Raw genomic sequence first — 20,203 nt, 5'->3', positions numbered from 1 at the left:
CTCCTTATGTTTTGACAATAGTTATCAGTGTGTATTACGATCCCAATGGAATAAAAGTGAGTATCAAGCAATTTTCTGTCCATGTTGTAAAGTAATAATAGAAGAGGTAAGAAGTTAAAGCTTACAAATGCTAGAACAGCAAAGCTCACATCTTAAAACCAAACAGCACCTGAAACTAAGTTCTTTACTGAGGTTTTATCTTTGACTGAATTTCAACATAATGGAACAGTATATTGCTTATTTTGTTTAGCGGCTCAACTTTTTTTGTTTTATAAACAGTGAATGGACACAATCAACTACTACAATTATAATGACAGACTGTGAATCTGACTCTCCACTGTCTTGTCCTTGTATAGTAAACTGCACTTGTACAGAATCTGTGCAAACAGATACTTATATTCTGATTTGGCACTGCTTTAAATCCACAGTGGGCTCATTTTGTACGTATATAAATAGCTACACAGGTTACAAAACAGTGGAGGCTCAAGCTCTGTAGTTAATGGTCAGCTAGGACAGAACACATCAGATAGGAAACTGGTTTAGAGCCTTAAGACTCAGTATGCAGAAACACCATTTTCTGCAAGATGTTTAGTAAAAGGTTCTGTGTTTTTCCTCTAGGTATTTAATTTGAATGAATAAATAAACAAGCACACAAAGATAGCTGACAAGGTTTATGGGAAAGACCTCAAGGCAGCAGCTGATCTTTGCTATGGAAAGTTTTATAAAAAATAAAGCAGCCATTATTGCAATAATATTTTCTCAGATTTCTCCTGTCTAACTGACACTGCAAATAGCTACAGATTCATCAAGCTTTCATAAACATACCACTAGGTGGCTGTGGATTTTTTCACTTCAGATTTAACTAAATCCCAAAGGACAGGGACTTTCAATCTGCTGGAATTAAGCGAAATTAGAAACAAATTTTATTAGGGCACTTAATACTTACACTGCCTTTAGACTTCCGAGATCCCGCAATTGGAGGTAGTGCAGAGGCTTTGGAACTGCAGAAATAAGCCATATCTTAGAATTGCGTATGCTGTCACTACCACCACAGACACTATGCATCAGTCAGATAATGTCAAGTTGGCTATGGCAACAGAGTTAATTCTTTTATTCATTGTGTGTTTTTATTAACAAATACATTACATTTCCCCACAATGCATACTTCATGTATCGAAAATTTGCAGAGCAGCATTCAGTGAATTACTGTGTGAGAGAACTCAACAACTATTGTAATGAAAAGTTCCAGCAATGAAAAAAAATAATTGGTTTACATCAATTGGTCAACAAAGCTTTTCATTGTCCTTAAATTTGTTTGCTGGAAAAGCTGTTTCCTGAAACACTTTCAAGTTATTTACATTGTCTACAGCTGCTAACTAAAAACAAAAAAAAAATTAAAAAATTTAAAAAATTATACACCAGTCTATACGCAGAATATGGGACAAAAAAAAAAACCATCAACAAATTAAGCCAAATCAAAATAATCCTTTCTCTGGAATTAATTTTGTGCTACATGATCAATGGCATGTTTATGAGGTGAAATAGTCTTCTGAATTTCCATTTTCTCTTTCATTTTCATCTTCTGAACTTTCTCAGAAGTTGTCAATAAAATTTTGTATCCCTACTAACCCACCCATCTATCCTTCGTCCATTCCTCATTCCTGGAATGATGATTTTGTACTTTACTAGTGGTACTTTGTAAACATATTGACACACACAGGCATGTGTGAATTAAACCACACACCTATAGAACTTACCCCTGTGGCCTTCTCATTATAGATTTGCTAAACAGCAGATCACCATACGGCAACTTCTTAAACTTTTCTCTACCTGCTGCAACATAAATTTGCCCATTCTCCAAGTCTGACCCATTCTGAACAAGTTTTCCATGTACAGTGTAAAGTCTGAAAAATAGGAAAATGCTTAATAAACCTTAACATTGTTAGGTGCATTAAGAGAGTTGTAAATTACATTAACCTAAGCACACTGTATCATGTTGAATTTCCAAATATGAAACGAAATAAAGTATAGGAAATGCCATACAACGATCAGTCACAATACAAAAAAGACAAGGAAAGACACAGCAAAATAATGACCTAAATCATAGTTTATGTAAAACTAATGAAATATGAAGAGCTATAAAAGATGAAATACTCTCATAATGTCTAAAATTAAATAAATTACTTTGTACTTAGAAGGTCTTTAATGTCTTTGTCCTGACTCCTTGGAAGGGATCTACTCCATGAGTCCCTGACCCCTCCCATAATAAGTTCTACCTCCTATCTGTGCTCTGGTCATTTATGGCTACTTGAATGCAAATCCAGGACCTGTCCACCTAGCACAGCACGTACAGAATGACCAGGCAATCAGGCCCAGTCAGCGTGGTTTTATTAAAAGCAAGTCCTGCATGACTAACCTGATCTCCTTCTATGACAAGGTGACCCACTTAGAGGATAGATGAAAGGCTATGGACACTGTTTCCCACAGCATTCTCCTGGAGAAACTGGCTGCTCATGGCTTGGACAGGCATACTGTTTGCCTAGTAAAAAACTGGTTGAATGGCCAGACCCAAACAGTTGTGGTGAATGTAGTTAAATCCAGTTGGTGACCAATCACAAGTGGAGTTCCCCAGGACTCAGTACTGGAGGCAGTTCTGTTTAATGTCTTTATCAATTATGTGGACAAGGGGATAGAGTGCACCCTCAGGAAGTTTGCAGATGACACCAAGTTGGCTGGGAATGTTGATCTGCTTGAGGGTGGGAAGGCTCCGCGGAGGGATTTGGAGAGGCTGGATCAATGGGCCAAGACCAAGGTTCAACAAGGCAAAGTGCCCGGTTCTGCATTTGGGTCACAAGAACCCCATGCAATGGTGCAGGCCCGGGGAAGAGTGGCTGGAAAGCTGCTCGGTGGAAAAGGACCAGGAGTGCTGACTAATGGCCTCGGAACATGACCCAGCTTGTGCTCAGGCAGCCAAGCCAGCCAGCGGCATCCTGGCCTGTATCAGAAACAGTATGACCAGCAGTACCAGGGCAGTGATCATCCCCCTTCTTGGCTTTAGGTGAGGCCACACCTTGAATGCTGTGTTCAGTTTTGGGCCCCTCACTGTAAGAGAGACATTTTGGTGTGGGAGCCAGGAAGCTGGTGAATAGTCTTAGAGCACAAGTCTTATGAAGAGCAGATGAGGGAACTGGGGTTGTTCAGCCTGGAGAAAAAGAGGCTGAGGGGAGACCTTACCGCTTTCTACAAATACCTGAAAGGAGGTTGTAGTGAAGTAGGAATCAGCTTCTTCTCTCAAGTAACAAGCTATAGGACAAGAGGAAATGGCCTCAAATTGCACCAGGGCAGGTTAGACTGGATATTAGGAAACATTTCTTCACCAAAAGGGTTGTCAAGCACTGGAACAGGCTGCCCAGGGAAGTGGTTGAGTCACCATCCCTGAAGGTATTTAGAAGATGCATAAATTTTGTGTGTAGGGACATGGTTTAGTGCTGGACTTGGCAGTGGTAGGTTAAAGGTTGAACTTGCTCATCTTAAAGGTCTTTTCCAACCTAAATGATTTTCTGATTCTATGATCTTTGTGACCCTTTACTGTGCTTGCTCCAGTGTGTCCATATCTTTCTAAAGTTCCCCTCATGAAAGTACCTTGCTTTTCTAGGTGCTTCCTGCCATATAAAAGTACCTTGGATTTCTAAGTGCAAAGACTGAAAGTTCTAAAAAGTGAAACGGCAGCTTTTTAAAATCTTGATCACATTGCTGCTTCCTTGTGAAGAAGTATGCCAACTCTGAAGCACCCTCTTTGTATTACATACATTTACTTTTTAGTGCAAACATTTCACAGGCATGCCAGCAATTCAAAGAGCAATTTATGTTTTACAACGTCAGCTACACACAGAAATGAAAATAAAACTATCAGTCTAAAAATCAGCAATAAACTTATTTCTGGATTAACCTGTTTTGCTCAATTACATTTTGCTTTGGGGAACTCAGAGGATAAAGCAGCAAATCAATGTGCCACAGTTTAAGAACTGTCTTATATATTTGTATGGTGCTGCAGGTATGCAGGGGTACATACAAACACGACTGTGGGGTTTTGTTCTCGATCTTGCACTTTGCTTGTATTTTATTATTATATTTAATGCACCAAAGTTGTTTAATATAACTCCTAAAAATGTTATGGATTATCTGGCAATTTCTAGTTGTATTTTTCACCCTGAAAATAAAAATAATGATAACTGAATCAAACATAATCAGCCACTGAAGATGAAGGTGAAATTAAAAATGCATTTTTAAAAAATGGCACTTCAAACACATAAATAACTATTGACTTAACAAGCATCACAAAACTTTTGTGACACTTAGTTCTGAAGTCTTTTACCCACCCACCTGACCACAACCATTCACAGACCAGCTGGGTTCTCTCTGGCTACTATTACACAACAAAGACGTCCTTGTGGTCACTTCTTCTGGTCACTGGGGGATGACTTAGGACTTGTCCTGTGGGATGTCAGTGGACTTCCATTTTCCCTCCTGAATCCAAACCAAAAAGTGGCAGCCAAAACAAAGCAAGCATACAGGCTGACAAAGGAGACAGCAAAGACACAACCTGTGGGACCAATATTCCCAAATTCCCAGTTGCCAATGCACCAGGTACCTGCCCCATCAGGTTGCTCTACTCCATCCCCATGCACAACCTGACAAGCAGAAAAGCTACTTTGTCATGTCGTACTTACAATCTTATTCTAATGCAGACGAACAATTTTTTTTTTATTTCTTTTTTAAAGCTACATATGAAACTGTGGGACTTGGCAGCTTTATATGCCTTTTAATAAGATGGAAAAGAAAAACTGCCATATACATAATGCAGGTTCTTGTACTTCCACTTACTCTTCTTTAATGAGAAATTACACCTTCTCAGCATCAGTGGTCTTACAGGAACTCCTCTAATGCTAACATAGCTTCAGTAAACCCCAGCAATTAATGTGTAACTTATTAAAGAACAGTAATTACTTGACTATTGTATTTAATACGTATTCCTAGAATTTTAAGGAAAAATAAAATGAAAACTGAGTTAATAGAAAAACAGAAAAAGGAAAACATTAAATAATTCAAAATATCATATACATTATCTCATTTTAAGGGATTAAATCTGAGCACTGAAAGGAACCTCCCAAAAGCAATCCTAGTAATGTATGAAATGATTTCTGCTTTCATGTACTTCATACAGTTTCACCAAGGAGTGACATCAAGTAATGAGAATAAAATATGAAAGGCTTTAAATTGCTAAGCAACCTAAGAGCAGAAAGAATTGGTATGTTGTAAACCGCTGTCACCTTGCTCACTTCTGAGCTATACTAGCTGTGAATCAGATCCAGAAAACTGCAACATGTGTGTAAGTTTAGTTTGCTGCAAGTAAAAGTGCTAAGTAGACAGATAATAGGAGCAAAGAAATGCAGGGCTGAGGGGAAAAATTAGACAAAAGCTAACAGTCGACAGATAGCGTTACCTTCATTTCATCAGTATCAGCTCTGGGAAAGCAATCAGAAGAATTAAAAAAACTACCTTATCTTCACTGATTTGAGAAAGATTTTGCAAGCTTAGCCTCAGACATTGTGCAAGCTGTGAAGAATGATTTTCCATACTAGGCTCTTTCCCATCTGAGGAACAGATTTCTGTAATGTGCTCTGCATGGGGCAGCACTGGAATGTCGGTAATTTGCCTGTACGCACCTTGGCAGCCCATTTACACAGCAATGTTTCTCATGGAAACTGCATATATCATTTTCTTCTGAAACTTGCAACAACTACCTTACGCTACTTTAGAGAGCTTATTTTACATTGTAAAAGCCTCAAGGGACTGAAACTTACCTATCCAAGAGCTCGCCTCCTATTCCTGGGAGACCACAACAACTCAGCCCAGCTGAGATACTAGAACTGACAAACCCCCAACTACAACTTTGGCCTTGGCTCTTACTAGAAGGCTGAGCTGGCTGAGTATAAAGCACATCCTAGTCATAGCACAGGTCTTCAAAAACCAAAGAATCTGTAAGATTTTTCTTGAAATTTTTTGCCCCAATGAATTTAAGTATCAATATTAAAAGGAAACATGGATAGCATCGATTATTGCACATTACAAACTTCTTCACCAACTTTACCATACTCATTTATTTTATTCTGACATGTAACTTATTTATTAAGACTAAATATATTGCATTATTATTGTATTATTAAATGCCTGTAACTAAATATTTAATCAAGAAATAACAGTTGAAAAAAATTGAGTCATTTGTGTTTTTAAATAGCAGTTGAAATGAAACCTGAAGGTTGCTTGGAGTCAATATATTTCATTTTGTGACTTCTACATGTATTTTAATTTTCTTATAGTGGAATTTCCCATGAAGAAGAAATGATCCATTATATCAACCTACAGAGTTGTAAAAAACATATCTACACATATCAAATTTATCTTAAAAATATTCAGCTTCCTGATACCTGTGAACAGCCCCATTTCTGAGGGTAACTTTTCCTGTAACCATTTCAAGAATATGATCCCAGTGATTCAGTGTTTTCCTGGGAATGAGGAGGCGTACTACAGGGCTAATGAGGTCTCCATTAGCAATCAGGCTGAAATAAAAGTAAAATAATTTAGAAGTGCATTTTAAACAAAACTAATCAGAAGTTAAGACCTCCCACCCCCCACCCTGTTCACTAACTGAAAATTCTACTCACAAAATAGTGTAGGGCTCCTGGAGTGGTTTTCGAAACCGCGCTGACACAGTGATTCTACTGTGAGTAACAGGCTTGACCTGCAAGGAAAAAAAGAATTAGAAATTACTCAGTCTTCACATCAGGAAAGAGTTTGCCTCAAGGGGGGCAGTGTATCTGCAGAAAGACACTCCTGTTTTTAAACCATGCATTTTATTCCCTTCCAGCTTCACCTTCTACAGAGCATATGCAATTACTGCTGCAGGTTTACATACGTCTTGGATAGCAACCACAGCATAGTATACCACAGGGCAACATGGCACAATGTATGGTTTCCACTGAGAGGTCATGACTGTCTGGACATCTTTGGTGACTTCTCAGTTGTTGTTCCTAGAGACCCAAAGCAACACTGCCAAACACTAGTTTTGCTTTCTTAGTCTTTACTGCTCATGGCCCAAGCAATTAAACCATCTTCTCTTTTTAACAATAAATGTCATCTACAGATCTCTCTGCTAGTATGTAATAATAATAATTACGTAATAAGAGTACTTATGTAATAAGTACTTTTCCTCTTGTACAGGTCTTTTCATCCAAATCTATCAGTCATTTATAAAGGTTGCTGAATACTATGCTTATTTTAGGGTGATGACTCACAAGTGAGGTGAACTGCAGATTTTTAGCTCTCAGAATAAAACATGGCTATTTCCATCATTATTCCTTGTACTACTTAGAGGAGACACTCTACTGAGATCAAAAAGGTGGGTCTTCTACACGAGGAGAGAAGCAAGAAAGATGTTACTGCCACATTGTGCCAACAATGTGGACCAGACTAGGAAGCAGGCTCCTGGAATGAATGGGGACCTTCCCTTTATGCAAGCAATTTACTAGGCAGTGTATTACTTCTTAAGAATTATTTCATAGATACATGTTTGTCTTGGCCTCATACAATGAGCAATTTTGTACTAGACTGTACATATGCTATGTCTTAATGCCTAACATAATTGCAATTCATAGACTTGCTGTTAATTCCAGTATGCTCTGAATCAGGTGGAAGGTTCACACCTACTACTACAGGCTTGGAAAGAGAGCAAGAGGAGAGTAAAAGATTGTTATCATACATCTCACTAGGGGAAGCAAAGAAATTTTTTTTTAAGACTGCCAAATAATTTAGGAGTTCAGCCGTTCTTGCACGAACATTTAAAGCACATTTTTCAGAGCATAATTGTCATTTAAATCACCAAAATTTGAGATGAAAGTTTATTAAGTGTCTAGGAAGAAAAAGAAAACACATCTTAAGCTGAAACATCTGAAAACATTTCTATTGGTGCTGTCATCCATCAAGGTTATTTGCCCAAAAGGTAAGGAATTTAATAGAGGGCTTCAGAAGACAGAAAAAATAAGATAACTTTCTAAAAAGTATGCTACTGAAGTGTAAGACAATACTGATTTACTTCCATAGTAGCAGGTCCTAACATTTAGACTCCAAACACAGGTTGCATCCAAACCAGGAATGATTTAACTTTGGCTGGCCGGTACACCTTTCTGCATAGCTGCTAGACTGCCAGGATAACCCCCTATAAGGTATTCAATATATAACTAGTAAAGTCTTACATGGCTTTTTCTAAAGTTTGATTTCTTATCCATACTTATGCTGTTGATACCTATGCTCAAGCTCTTATATGCTCCAAACAGTCCATCAAATTAAGTTCTCTGATCCAGCCTGCAACACTCAGGTTCCAGTGCTCCACACTTTAATGGGACTAGTTAGGAAGCATTCACTAAGCATGAAGGAACACATTAGGATAGTCTCAGGTGTGCCCAATTATTCAGTTGTTCTTGCAAGCTGATGAAACCATTAGTTCTGAGGTAGGCTCCTCAGAAGGCTATCATGTTATTGCATGCAGCCCAATCACCCGGCCCCTGACAAAACAAGCAGCCTGACATGTTAAGTGCTCATTTATTATTCAAAGGATTGTATTTCTGCCAATAATAGATACTGTGGCATCAGCTTTCTGACAAGTCTCTTTTGGGTTACTCTCTCAGAGCATTAATATTTCTAGCAGCCTCTTGTGGTCTAACAAGTCAGCCCTGTTCTTAAACCAGTAAGCTGCAGGGAACTGTAAGATGCGACCAGCTTGGGTGGACAATATTCGTCTTTTCTACATAAACATGGTCTAAACCAAAATAAAACACAATCTTGTGTTGTTTTTGTGTTTGTTTGTTGATTTTGTTTAAATCAAATGTACCTGTCTTAAAAGATGAAAAGAATACCTTAGTGCAATATTACATTTGCTCATGTAACACCACAGAAATCAGTGCATAGAAACACTAATTTCATAGTGTTTAATAGTGTCATAGTCACTATTAAAACAGCCACAAATATTTACCACAGTGCACAGACCAGACTTCAGTTTCTGGGAGCTTAGAACAGAGTAGCCTGGAGCAGATGCTGCACCACAGTGGCACGCAGCATTGAAGAGCCTTTTGCCACACCCAACATGAATAGCAAGGGCAAATGTATTGCTCTTGAGATCCACGTGCTCTTAGGCTTATGTTTAGGCTATCATTGTTTGTATGGATAATGAGGGGTAACTAGTGTCTTTGGGACTGCTTGGCTTCTGAAGGTACATTTTACACCTGATCTGCTTTCAGGGGACAAAAAGAAATATAAACTCTTGATATCCATCCAGAACACAGGGACAACACTGATGCTGCAAATGAGAGGAAAGGAGGAAATAAATACATCAATTATAAGAAAATTAAAAAACAAAACAGAACAAAACACAATAAAACAACAGAGGGAAGTGCCTGCACAGGGCACTGCAAATGAGCTGTGTAAAACATCTCTAATTTTGAATCTGGCAAGTACGCAGATATACAAGCAACTGCCACATAGTATAATACAGTATTCCATGATGCACGAGAGATAAGTCTTACAGATACGCAAAATACGTTCTGACTACAGAACAGTATATCAAGCTCTCCAACTACAGCAGTGCAAAACTCAGCACAAGCAACTCTAGCCTGCTGTGAAGCCACTTGTTTAACAAACAGTTTGGATCTACACAGCACTGCAATTTAAAACAAACCAACAAACAAAACCCACCACCCTATATACCACTCTTCTAATTAATGTGACTGTCCTGTTGGTTTTGGGGGGGTTTGTTGCTTTTGGCTTGGTTTGGGGCTTTCTGGCACAAGTTACTGCCTCTTAGAGTTTAGAACAATTTCTGTCAGACCAATGTTAAATTATTTACGGTTATGAAAAGCAAGACACATAATTTCAATGCACAGAAATATATATTAATAAAAGACCAAGTGCCCAGCTACTGTAAATCAGTCTAGTTCTTCTGAAGTATATGGAGTTATGCCAAACCACCCCAGCAGAAGACCTGATCAAGGATTTAATTAAAGAATTCATGGTTCTTCTATTTCCTTTGTAGGAGGTACCACAGTGTTGCAGTGTCTGGAATAGCCTGACCCTTCTGGCACTGCAGAGTTACATATTAACAGTGAAGCGGTCTTGGGTGAAAAGTTTGTGCTTACATTAAGGGACCAGCATCACTACCCCCCTAAACCCTTTATTTTCTTTTAATTTCACCAGCCACATTCTCCGCCGATGTGAATCAGCACCTTCCTATTTACGTCAGCAATTGTACATTAATCAATGGTCTGGCCCCATTATGATTTTATCTTTGAATTTCGTACATTTTCAGTTTGTTTGAAAAGACCCATTCAAGGGCAGCTTCCATACCCTACTAACAAACGATGCCAACATTTCATTATTTGTGTAATAGTTATTACACAACAACATATAGCAGCAACACAAAATATTTAGAGGAAGGAGAAAGCATTATACCAGTTGAAACTCAGAGGGAACTTTAAGCAGGGGGCAAGCAATCAAATAAGAATTTGCAAGGCAACAAAGAGCTGAGCACAGCTGGAAATACTCCATGGGATCACAGACACCCAAAACTACCATAATTTTTACCTTTCTATTCTACAATGAATTTGTTATTTCCCACAGTGCCTATTACACCAACTGTAGTGTCGATGATCCTTGCTGCAGAGAGGAGTTACTTCCTGCCAAATAACTTTGCAAAGCGCCTTGCAGAGTCTGGGAAAAAAGAAGCAGCTAAACTCAACACAGGCTAGGTTCTGGGAGTGGGCATCAATCTGCAGTGTTTGAGATCTCTGTAAACACCCAAATTTCAGAATACAGTTTACAAAGAGTCTCTTAGAGCCCCGCTTTTCGCTTCAGTTGGAATTCACTGTGATTGAATTTGTGCTGCTTTATGTTAGCTGCAGCTGAGTACCTTCTAACATCCCTTTGAAAATACAAATCCAAGGTGCAGATCAACATCTACCTGAAACATGGTAAAAAAAATCCACAACCTCACAGCTGCTTTATAAAAACATTTTATATATTTTTCACTTATACTAGAAAAATTTGCTCAATATTCATAAAATTTAACAAACACAGACAAAACATTTAGCAAACACATACAACATATTGCACAATATATTTCAGGATACTTACATCTTCCACTGTTGACTGTGGGCAAAAAAAACAAAACAAAATGATCAGCAGCCAGAACATTACCTCAGGTTTATCTATCACATGTACGCATATGAAAAACACTTCTTATAAGAAAACCGTTTTGAATTAGTGTGTGCATATCCACATGCCTATACATGTATATAAAGTGTGCACATGCATACATATATACAGCAATTTAATATCATTTTCATACAAAAATTTCTGTTTATGTTCATCTGACCACATGAAGATCAACAAAAACCGTGTTATTCCTTTTTAGAACACTATCAATGGGAGTGCTCTAAGTCAAAGTGGGAAGAGAATGTTACATATATGGCATTACAGGGAAATCATCATTAAGAATGTGTGGGTTGCAAAGACTGAGTAACCCACACATTGGTTTGAAATGCAGATAAAAAAAGAATATTTTTCACTTCTTTGTTCAGAAATGTGTTAACCAGTAAAAAGTAAAAAACATAATCCCTAAAATGGAGATGTAGCAAAATTGTATATTTTGGTTGGTATGAACCTATTAGTTGATCCCAACGCAAAAAGTTTTTGCTTCTATGACTGCTACATTATACGTTTTACACTTATTATTCAAATATAGACTGGAAAGTGGGACAGACCCAGCAAACTACCCAACCTTCTGTTGGTTACTTGGGATTTACAAGAGGCATGTGGCACTTCAGAGAATCCATCCTTGTCTACCAGAACATTATACAGTTCATTAAAACGTATTTTCCTTGTCCTCTGAAAACACTGCATGTTTAGTTTCTAAAAAGGTGAATTTATGCACTTGAGAATAGCTTTAAACAGAAATGTACTATTCTTAGCCTTTTTTTTTCCCTCCAACATATATTAAATAGAGACATGTTAAATAGAGAGGTCTGGCAGCACATTCACAGGCTGCCATAAGGACACAAGCTAGTCATCCAGAGCTAAGAATTGGTACGACCATCTGATTTCTTTCCTTTTCTTACCAGCAGTGGCACCCTTCAAAGGGAACAACTGAGCAACTGCAATATTTATAGGTTTACATGCATTTATGAAGCCATACTGGATGGCAGCTAAACAACAGTCAAAAAACCATAACCTCCTCGAACCAGACACTATATGCTGGCTTGATTTATACAGGTCTAACAGCTGCCCTTTCTTCTTGCTTATTGATATAATCTTGGGTGCTACGAACATCTCACTCATTACTTCAGTTTATAGCTAATGTTTTTAAGTTTTAAATATTTCAACACAATGTCACATTCCAAATTTATCAGCTCATGCAATGAGCCATGGCTTTGCCAGTTTGTTACAATGGTCTGTTTGTTAATCAATGTGCTCAGAAAATTTGAGAACAAATATTTGCATTCCCTTAGGGTAGAACTGGGGTCAAAAGAACCAAAACCCCATTTATACACACTATCACCACACTGTGATGTGAAAGAAAGGAATGTTCAAGGTTCAGTGATCAAAAGCAAATTCGAATGATAAGTTTTCTAAAGCTATTACAGCACAGGAAACATTTATTTCATAGAAACACAACTTTTTTTTTTAATGGGCATTTTCATACACTTGGGCAGAAGATGCAGAGTCACTGAGGTATTTGGTCAGTACAAAACCATCAGTTATCCTACAGAGTAATTAAGCTGGATAATCTACATTCCCCTGGCTACTTTGTGTTGCTAGACAGTACGCTGGAGAGTATAGAACAGCCTTAAAGCAAGAGACTACTAGACTTTTTACTGGTGTGGATATAAAGCACTATTGAAATTGCTATTAACTGAGTGTATTTCCAGGCTTACGTAAATAGGTCACAACACCACGATGGTACATAAACTTCTCAGCCCATGCATAGCATAGATAAGCCAGAAATTTAGATTAGATAGTAGAAAAAATTATTCACTCTGAGGGTGGTGAGGCACTGGAACAGGTTGCCCAAGGAAGCTGTGGCTGCCCCATCCCTGGCAGTGTTCAAGGCCAGGTTGGACAGGGCTTGGAGCAACCTGGTCTAGTGGAAGGTGTTCCTGCCTGTGGCAGGGGGTTGGAACTACTTGATCTTTAAGGTCCCTTCCAACCCAAACCATTCTGTGGTTCTATGAAATGAACTATGCCAGAACAACTATGTCAGAACAAATGGTCATGTACTGATTCAGGGAGCCTTTTAGACCTCAAAACTCCTACAGAATTCCCAAAGAGTTTAAAGCCACTCTGTTTCCCTTCGAAGTAAATTGCACTCCTTTTCAGCCATGGTAAGTGAAACTGAGCTCATACCCCTTGTGCATCTGGGGATAAGTCTCACTGCATCTAGCTAAGTCAGGAAAAGAAAAATGTTTCTCCCAGGATATGTCATTGTTTTGGGGCATTGGACTAGGGGCCAGATGTTCAGCTGGGATAAATCAGACAATGGATGGCTTTATCTGCACTGGCACTTTGCCTGTGCAGTGCTCCAAGACAGATCACACCCATGTTATTTCTGGATCCCAAGAATACCTCCTATTCCTTCTCCAAGTTGCATGATATTATTTATACCCTACGCTGCTTACAATACACACAATGATGGCATCAATAATGCAGATTTTATTCAAGCAAAATAGATCCTGATTCTCACTTCTGTCACTGACATAATAGTGACAATTCTGTTTATTTTTCCCAATTCCTTAGACTCATTTAAATAAAAAAGAAGCCTCTGGCCTTCATGGCTGCTCAGAAGGGCTTGAACCTGTGAACCTGCAAACAGTGACTGCTGAAGAACAATAAGCAACCCCCAAAAATATTTTTTTTTCCCCATCATTTTTAATCAAAGGTAGAAGTTGTTAATGTTTCCAGTAAGTCAATGTAGTATGCAGCAACAACTTTTTAATGAGACTAACATGCCTCATTAAAAGCTTCAGTACTGGCAACTCTTCCCTTCTAGCCTCCTCACAGCCAGAAAGAGCAGCTGCCCTACAGAACACAGCAGACATGTTAATCAAGGAAGAGACCAACTTTCAAGTTTCATATAAAACTCAATACAGACCATGAAATTCTCCAGTGACATGAACCAAAGCCTCTACAAGTCTTTCTGTTGCTCCAAAATCCATTAAATCCATCTGTAAGCAAGCTGTTAATTAGAATATTCAAAACTGCACAGTTCAGGTATACAGAATGATATCAAGAGAAATCTCATTAATTCATAGGCCCTATTAGAAAAAAATGGACACAGCTTATGTTTTAACTGGATTTCTGGTCGGTTCTTCTCTGATTCCTCCCGGTATTAGATTATGAACACTCGGGATGAGTATCTGTTTTGTATGCCTTGTTGTGCTAATTATGTTACTAGGATACTAAATACCAAACAATGACATATAAAATTTAAGTATTAAATATGTTGCTCAGGACATTAAAGACATATATCACATTTTCTTAATCTTTACCTTTTGACAGTCTTATTCCCAAAACTATGCTTACAGCGGAATTCCTAATTAATTCAGCATCAGAAAATGAGAAATTCCTTACTGTGTTTGTGTCACCAGCAGTAGAAGAAATCAAACTGGTCAGATATGGAGTAGCAAGAGGGTTTAGTTTTGCATATCGGCACAGGAATACGAGCAGACCTCTATACGCAATTCATTTCCAGTCATGCAAGTATTTTGTATACAGTAATTCTGAGTAGCACAAATCATGTTTGTTTCCAAGTCTTAGGAAAGAATGAGGAAAAAAATTATCCTGTGAAGATAGATTATTTTGACATCAAGTGGCTGTAATTTGCACATGCTGGGATCATTTCTGATATCTATTCAGGCACTCTCTCACCCTCACGAAACTATCTTCTACACAGAGAAAGTATCGATGAGCCATTTCTGATTCGAAATTAAAAGTGAGTCAAGATTCCACTCAATGAAAAATTAAAAGTTTTTTCTTATGATTAGACATGCACATCATTTGTCAGATATGATAAATGCTAGATTTGAAATAAACAACAGAATTATAAATACTGGGATTTTTCATAAGAATATACTTGGAAAAAATATGCAAGTACGCTAGGGACAAGGTAAATTCAGCATAAATATACCAAAATAATGCGTGAAATCGTAGACAACATTATAAAATTCCAAAATTCAATTTTTACAAATTAATCCAATCATATCACTGCTGACAGGCGAGGGGTGACTCCACTTTTAGCAACAAAGATGAGCTTAAAGGATGCAGAAGAAAAAATTGCCATAAATGATACTAAATGGATTTAATTTTAAAATATGGAGGAACAGCGGGAAACAGAGAAATTGCAGTTCCTTAAATACTTTTACAGCAACATCTCAAATGCTTTGGTTTTTTTTAATTGTGATAGTAAGTCTCCAACATTGTATTTTCCACCTCACACCCCCTTGTCATGGTGTGAGCTGAAGCTGAAATACAGTTATGAAACAGTAAAATACGTTTATGTAAAACAGTGAAAAGAAGTGATGAATCACTGAAAAAATGTGACCAAGACAAAACTACTACCATGTGAGGCAACAATAGTGCAAGAAGACTACCCAGGCTGAACATGGGAAGAATCTGGAACTGGAAAAATAGGCCAAGAACTGGTGGGTGGTGGGCAGAGAGTCCCTTACTGCATCCCTCGCACCAGGGTCCCTGACACACATCACTGAATCTGACAGTCCAAGAGCCATACTTGTAATGTTAAATGACAGCATCCCGGAATGAACCCACCACTCAAAAAAATTCAGTAAACTGACCCTTCCTCAACCAGCCACACATTTGGCCTACAACCAACCAGTTCTTGCAACGTCTGTTTTCATACTTACTGCCCTAGGCCATTCTCAATTGACAGGTAATGTTAGAAATGCACCATAGGTCAGCAAATGTTTTAAAATTGTGGACTAGGATGTTTTCATTGCTTAAACATCATAGGCAACAGTGCTGAACCTAAAGAAAAGAGTCTACGCCATCCTTATCTATATATTAAGATTTAAGCATATCTTACATATTTAAGTGTATCTTATACATTAAGACTTAGTATGGAGCTAAATCTTAACATGCCTTACATTGAGTAAGACATAAGTAGAGTTTTCTTAAATAACTTCATAAATTTAAAGTTGGTAAAAAAATCCAAGTGGAACACAAATGACAATGAATCTTTAGCAGCACAAAAAGTAGTTGTGTCAGAGTTTGGCATGCAGTCACCTTGTCCTAGAAGGCCAGGAGAAAAAGTGAAGTGCAGACAGAAAACTTTTTACTACCTGAGAAAATCTGTCTGCTCTCAACCAAGGGCAAATCTATCTTTATGGTCAGTAAAGCAGCTTAATGCAGGCCTACTATAACATTTTGATAATAGATGCTGTTTCACACAGACACTATAAAGTTCCTTTTTTATTTCGTTTGCAAGAGACTGGCTCTTGAATATCAAAATGCATCTGCTTTTCTTAGGTGACTGCAATTCTTTGCCTTTATAATAACACATTGCAAAGCTTGTTTACTTCAATGTGTTCAAAAACCTTGGTCACAAGAAGTCAAAGAAGAAAGGAGGTTTCAGCTGAACACAGTTTTGTGAAACAAAAAAAATCTCAAAGAAAGAGTGGCCTACATGATTTGCACATACAAAAGCTCAGCTAATTCTTCAGCACCTTACTCAGCCCCAATGACAAGTAAAATTACATCTTTTGGAGTGCAGAGAGAGAAACCATCTAGATCAGGTATAGAAATATAAATGTCCATGCTTTACACATTATAATGCGAAAATAATGTTCAGTACCTTTTACAAACAATTAAGCTTACAATAATAAACAAATGGTAGGTCTGTTGGTCCATACTTCCTCAAGAGATTATTAGATCCCTCAAGCACATCATTTAAAAATGTATTTGTACATGCAGATCACCTTCAGTACAAAAGGGATCTCTCTTGCAAAACAAGTTCAGTTGCTAAAAGTAGTGATGGATGGAAAAATACCTGAGCAATAGTTTGTATCAAAGCTTTAGCTTGGGTCTGGATGAAATCTTCTTACTACTTTCTCTACCAGTAACATAACTGTAAAAAGTTTTGAGACATATTATCATAGTGTGATGGCTCTGTCAGAGGATTTAAAATAGCCAGGAGCCAGGCCATCTCCTGAGACTGACACACAATTTTCCCGTGCTTCCAGGACAAGTGACTTCTTTTACCCTTACTGCTGTGCTTGGTTGAAAAGATGACTGCAATGTGAACTTACTCTCTACCCCTGCTCTCTTCCCAAAAAGTCTAAACTAAGATGGGATGTGACAATTCTAGGGAATTACCTTGTTGCAAAGGCAACCAAACAGGAATCAAAAAATTGGAAACTTGCTCCAGCCTTCCATACAGAACAACTACCACAGTGCAAGAGACACATCATCACTTACCTGCTGGGATAAACAGCAAAACAGAAGGGTAAAAGCATTGCCATGTCAGTAAAATGCTTGAGCCAGATACAAATTTGCTCATATGGGCACTCTTGCTCTTCACTGATGCAGCTGTTCACTGCCTTTAGCTCTGATTTCATCTTTTCTTTCTCCCTTTTCATAATCTGCAGCTCACCCTTCTGATTGTCATGAACGCTCCTAGTGAAGTGAATTTGTGGCACTGTGAAACTCAGCTGAGTGGCAAGTCAATCTGATGTTAAAGCCACAAGAGAACTAAGGGCCTTTTCCTAAACTGCTGTGCTGCTGCTGTTTCTGAGGCGAAAAATGTACAAGGAGGCAAGGTAGTGTCCAATGTGCATAACAGCGTAGTGGTGAGAAGAGACAGAGGCGGCTTCCAATGAAAACAAACAGGGAGGATTTTAGTGCTGAAATTCAATCTAAAATAACGCCTTACAAAAGCAAAATACCTTTGTGGGCTAGCATCAATGACTGCTACAAGGCTTCATGGAAAAACATGATTTGTTTGTTTGTTTGCTGATGAAAATCTGACAGAATCAAAGACAATAGTGCTGCCCCTCCTGGTCCTAAAACACATGTAGTTTTTTTATTTCTAAGTGAATGCCTGAAAAACAAAACAAAACAAAATAAAACAGAACTTGCTTCCTCACATTGTTTTAACATAAATATATTTAGACATGAAAACTTCTGTTCCAGCCCCCTGAAAGTTCCTTCTTAGGACTAAATGACTCAGGCATGAAAACAATTGTTACTCATAAGCCCAAATAAAAATTGGTAGACTGTTACTAGGTTTCATCTCATTTTTATGACTTCTTTGCCCAAATCAATCAATCGCATGAAGTTAAACTCAACATGGGCAGTTAATCTCTCACAGAGACTGGAGATTGCAAACATAAGTCAAACAGGAAGAATGAAAGCCGAGATAAGACATGGTTTATACTAGTTAACTTCAAAGCCTGGAGAGATGGCTGAAAACATTAAGATAATATACAATGAACAATGATTCCAGAAGAAATAATAGAAGCCTCTCTTACCAAACATGCAATTGTAAGTAAAAACCCCACAACTTCTACAACTACTTCTCCAACTGCACAGAATTTGTATTATATCAAGAATCTTCTAAGGCTATGCAGTAAAACAATCAGCCTTAAAACTAGCCTTCAAGTAGCAAGCCTGTTGCTGTCCTGATAATTGGCAGTATCAGGAGAGTTAGCTAAGAGCCTTCCATGAAGACAACTATCTTCGCACAGGCACATGAAATTAGTCACACTGCACACTATTAATGGCATTCACACATAATAGTGAATACAAACCACTGCATTTTCAGGGGTAATTAGATACAATTTCCTCAAGGTTTTTTTTTTTTTGTTGTTCTGAATATATGAAAATAACTCTTCTTTTTCATCCAGATAATGTTTTAACATAAAATATGGTGCTAGCCACACATTCAAGTATTCAGAAAAAATAGTGAAGACTAGACATGCATCCAAAGGTGGTTTTTTTGGTTCAGAACTGTTTCATGTGTTGGAAATTCAGATAAGTACTACTACATACAAACATTTTACCATTCCTTCCCCTCCTCCCCCCAATTATAATGTCTTACTTAGATCATAATTGAGATAATCACTTGATTCGCTGCCTGTGCACCCTGCAATTAACCAGTTTCATCAAGATTCACAAAACTTGGTCAAAGAAGACTTAGGACTGGAAGAAGAAGAAAATGCTGGAGGTCAAAAGTGGAATTCATGAATAAATGACATAGGAAAGCTTAGGTAGTGCCTATGTGAAAGCTCAATTTTATATACTGATCAGCAACAGAGTATAATCCTGCTGACTCGTCAGTGTTTAATTAGCTTTTGCTATTTCTAAAAAAATTGGCTGGGTTTTTTTTGTAAAAAACACCCAAGCAACAGAGAGACATGAATGGCTACACAGCAACAACAAAACTATCTCTACAATGTTCTGGTCAATTGCATAAATAAGCTGGGAAAAAATGTGAGTTACAAAGTTATGATCAGTTATAAAATGCAGATGTCATATTTCATAGCCTCTGAATAAGAAGTATCTGAGTATCACAGTAAATGTCATTAGGACACTAAGACCTTAGTTTTGAGGGTCATGTAAGACAAGGTGTTCTACTCTCTGAAAACACCTGCTACACAAAACATTAAATTGCTGGAAACGTGGCATGTCAGCACAAGGCGAAAGACACTGAAAAACAACTGAGCTGATGCTTCCTGCCAGGCAGAAGCTGCAATTCAAATTTTTGCTAGGAATCATTGCTCCAATACACAATAAAACAGTAAAAATAATGCAGAGTCATGCACCTCACAAAACCCCACATACAGTGTGTTTTGAAGCCTGCAGTTACCTCCTCAGACTACAGCATAGCGCTGTTGTAGACAGTATAGGTGAGCTTAGAGAATTATAGACTAGAACTAGTTAGAAGTTTACAACTAACACTGGCAGAGACTGGGAAAAGTATTTCAACTAACTGTCATTTTCTTAAACAAAAATCTCCCTTCTTCAGAGAAAATACCAAGTTTTGAAAAAAAATTGCTGGTCCAAAACTCCCAAAATTCCCATTTCC

At 37.9% G+C, this 20,203-nt stretch overlaps 1 protein-coding gene across 1 annotated transcript in view; it reads right to left on the bottom strand.

Moving 5' to 3' along the window:
- The window catches only part of DCDC2 (doublecortin domain containing 2), a 52,025-nt gene that overhangs the window by 25,965 nt on the left and 5,857 nt on the right, over positions 1 to 20,203 (bottom strand). The window contains exons 3-6 of the mRNA XM_010011084.1: positions 6,726 to 6,802; positions 6,489 to 6,620; positions 1,758 to 1,904; positions 947 to 1,001 (exon numbers count right to left, since the gene is read on the bottom strand). Of these exons, the coding sequence (XP_010009386.1) occupies positions 947 to 1,001; positions 1,758 to 1,904; positions 6,489 to 6,620; positions 6,726 to 6,802 (411 nt within the window). The remainder of the gene's footprint in view (positions 1 to 946; positions 1,002 to 1,757; positions 1,905 to 6,488; positions 6,621 to 6,725; positions 6,803 to 20,203) is intronic.

Source organism: Nestor notabilis, unplaced genomic scaffold (assembly GCF_000696875.1).
Source record: "Nestor notabilis isolate BGI_N333 unplaced genomic scaffold, ASM69687v1 scaffold10460, whole genome shotgun sequence".
NCBI classification, from domain to species: domain Eukaryota; kingdom Metazoa; phylum Chordata; class Aves; order Psittaciformes; family Psittacidae; genus Nestor; species Nestor notabilis.
Note: the sequence above shows the minus strand (reverse complement) of the source record. Positions and strands in the feature narration are given on the sequence as shown.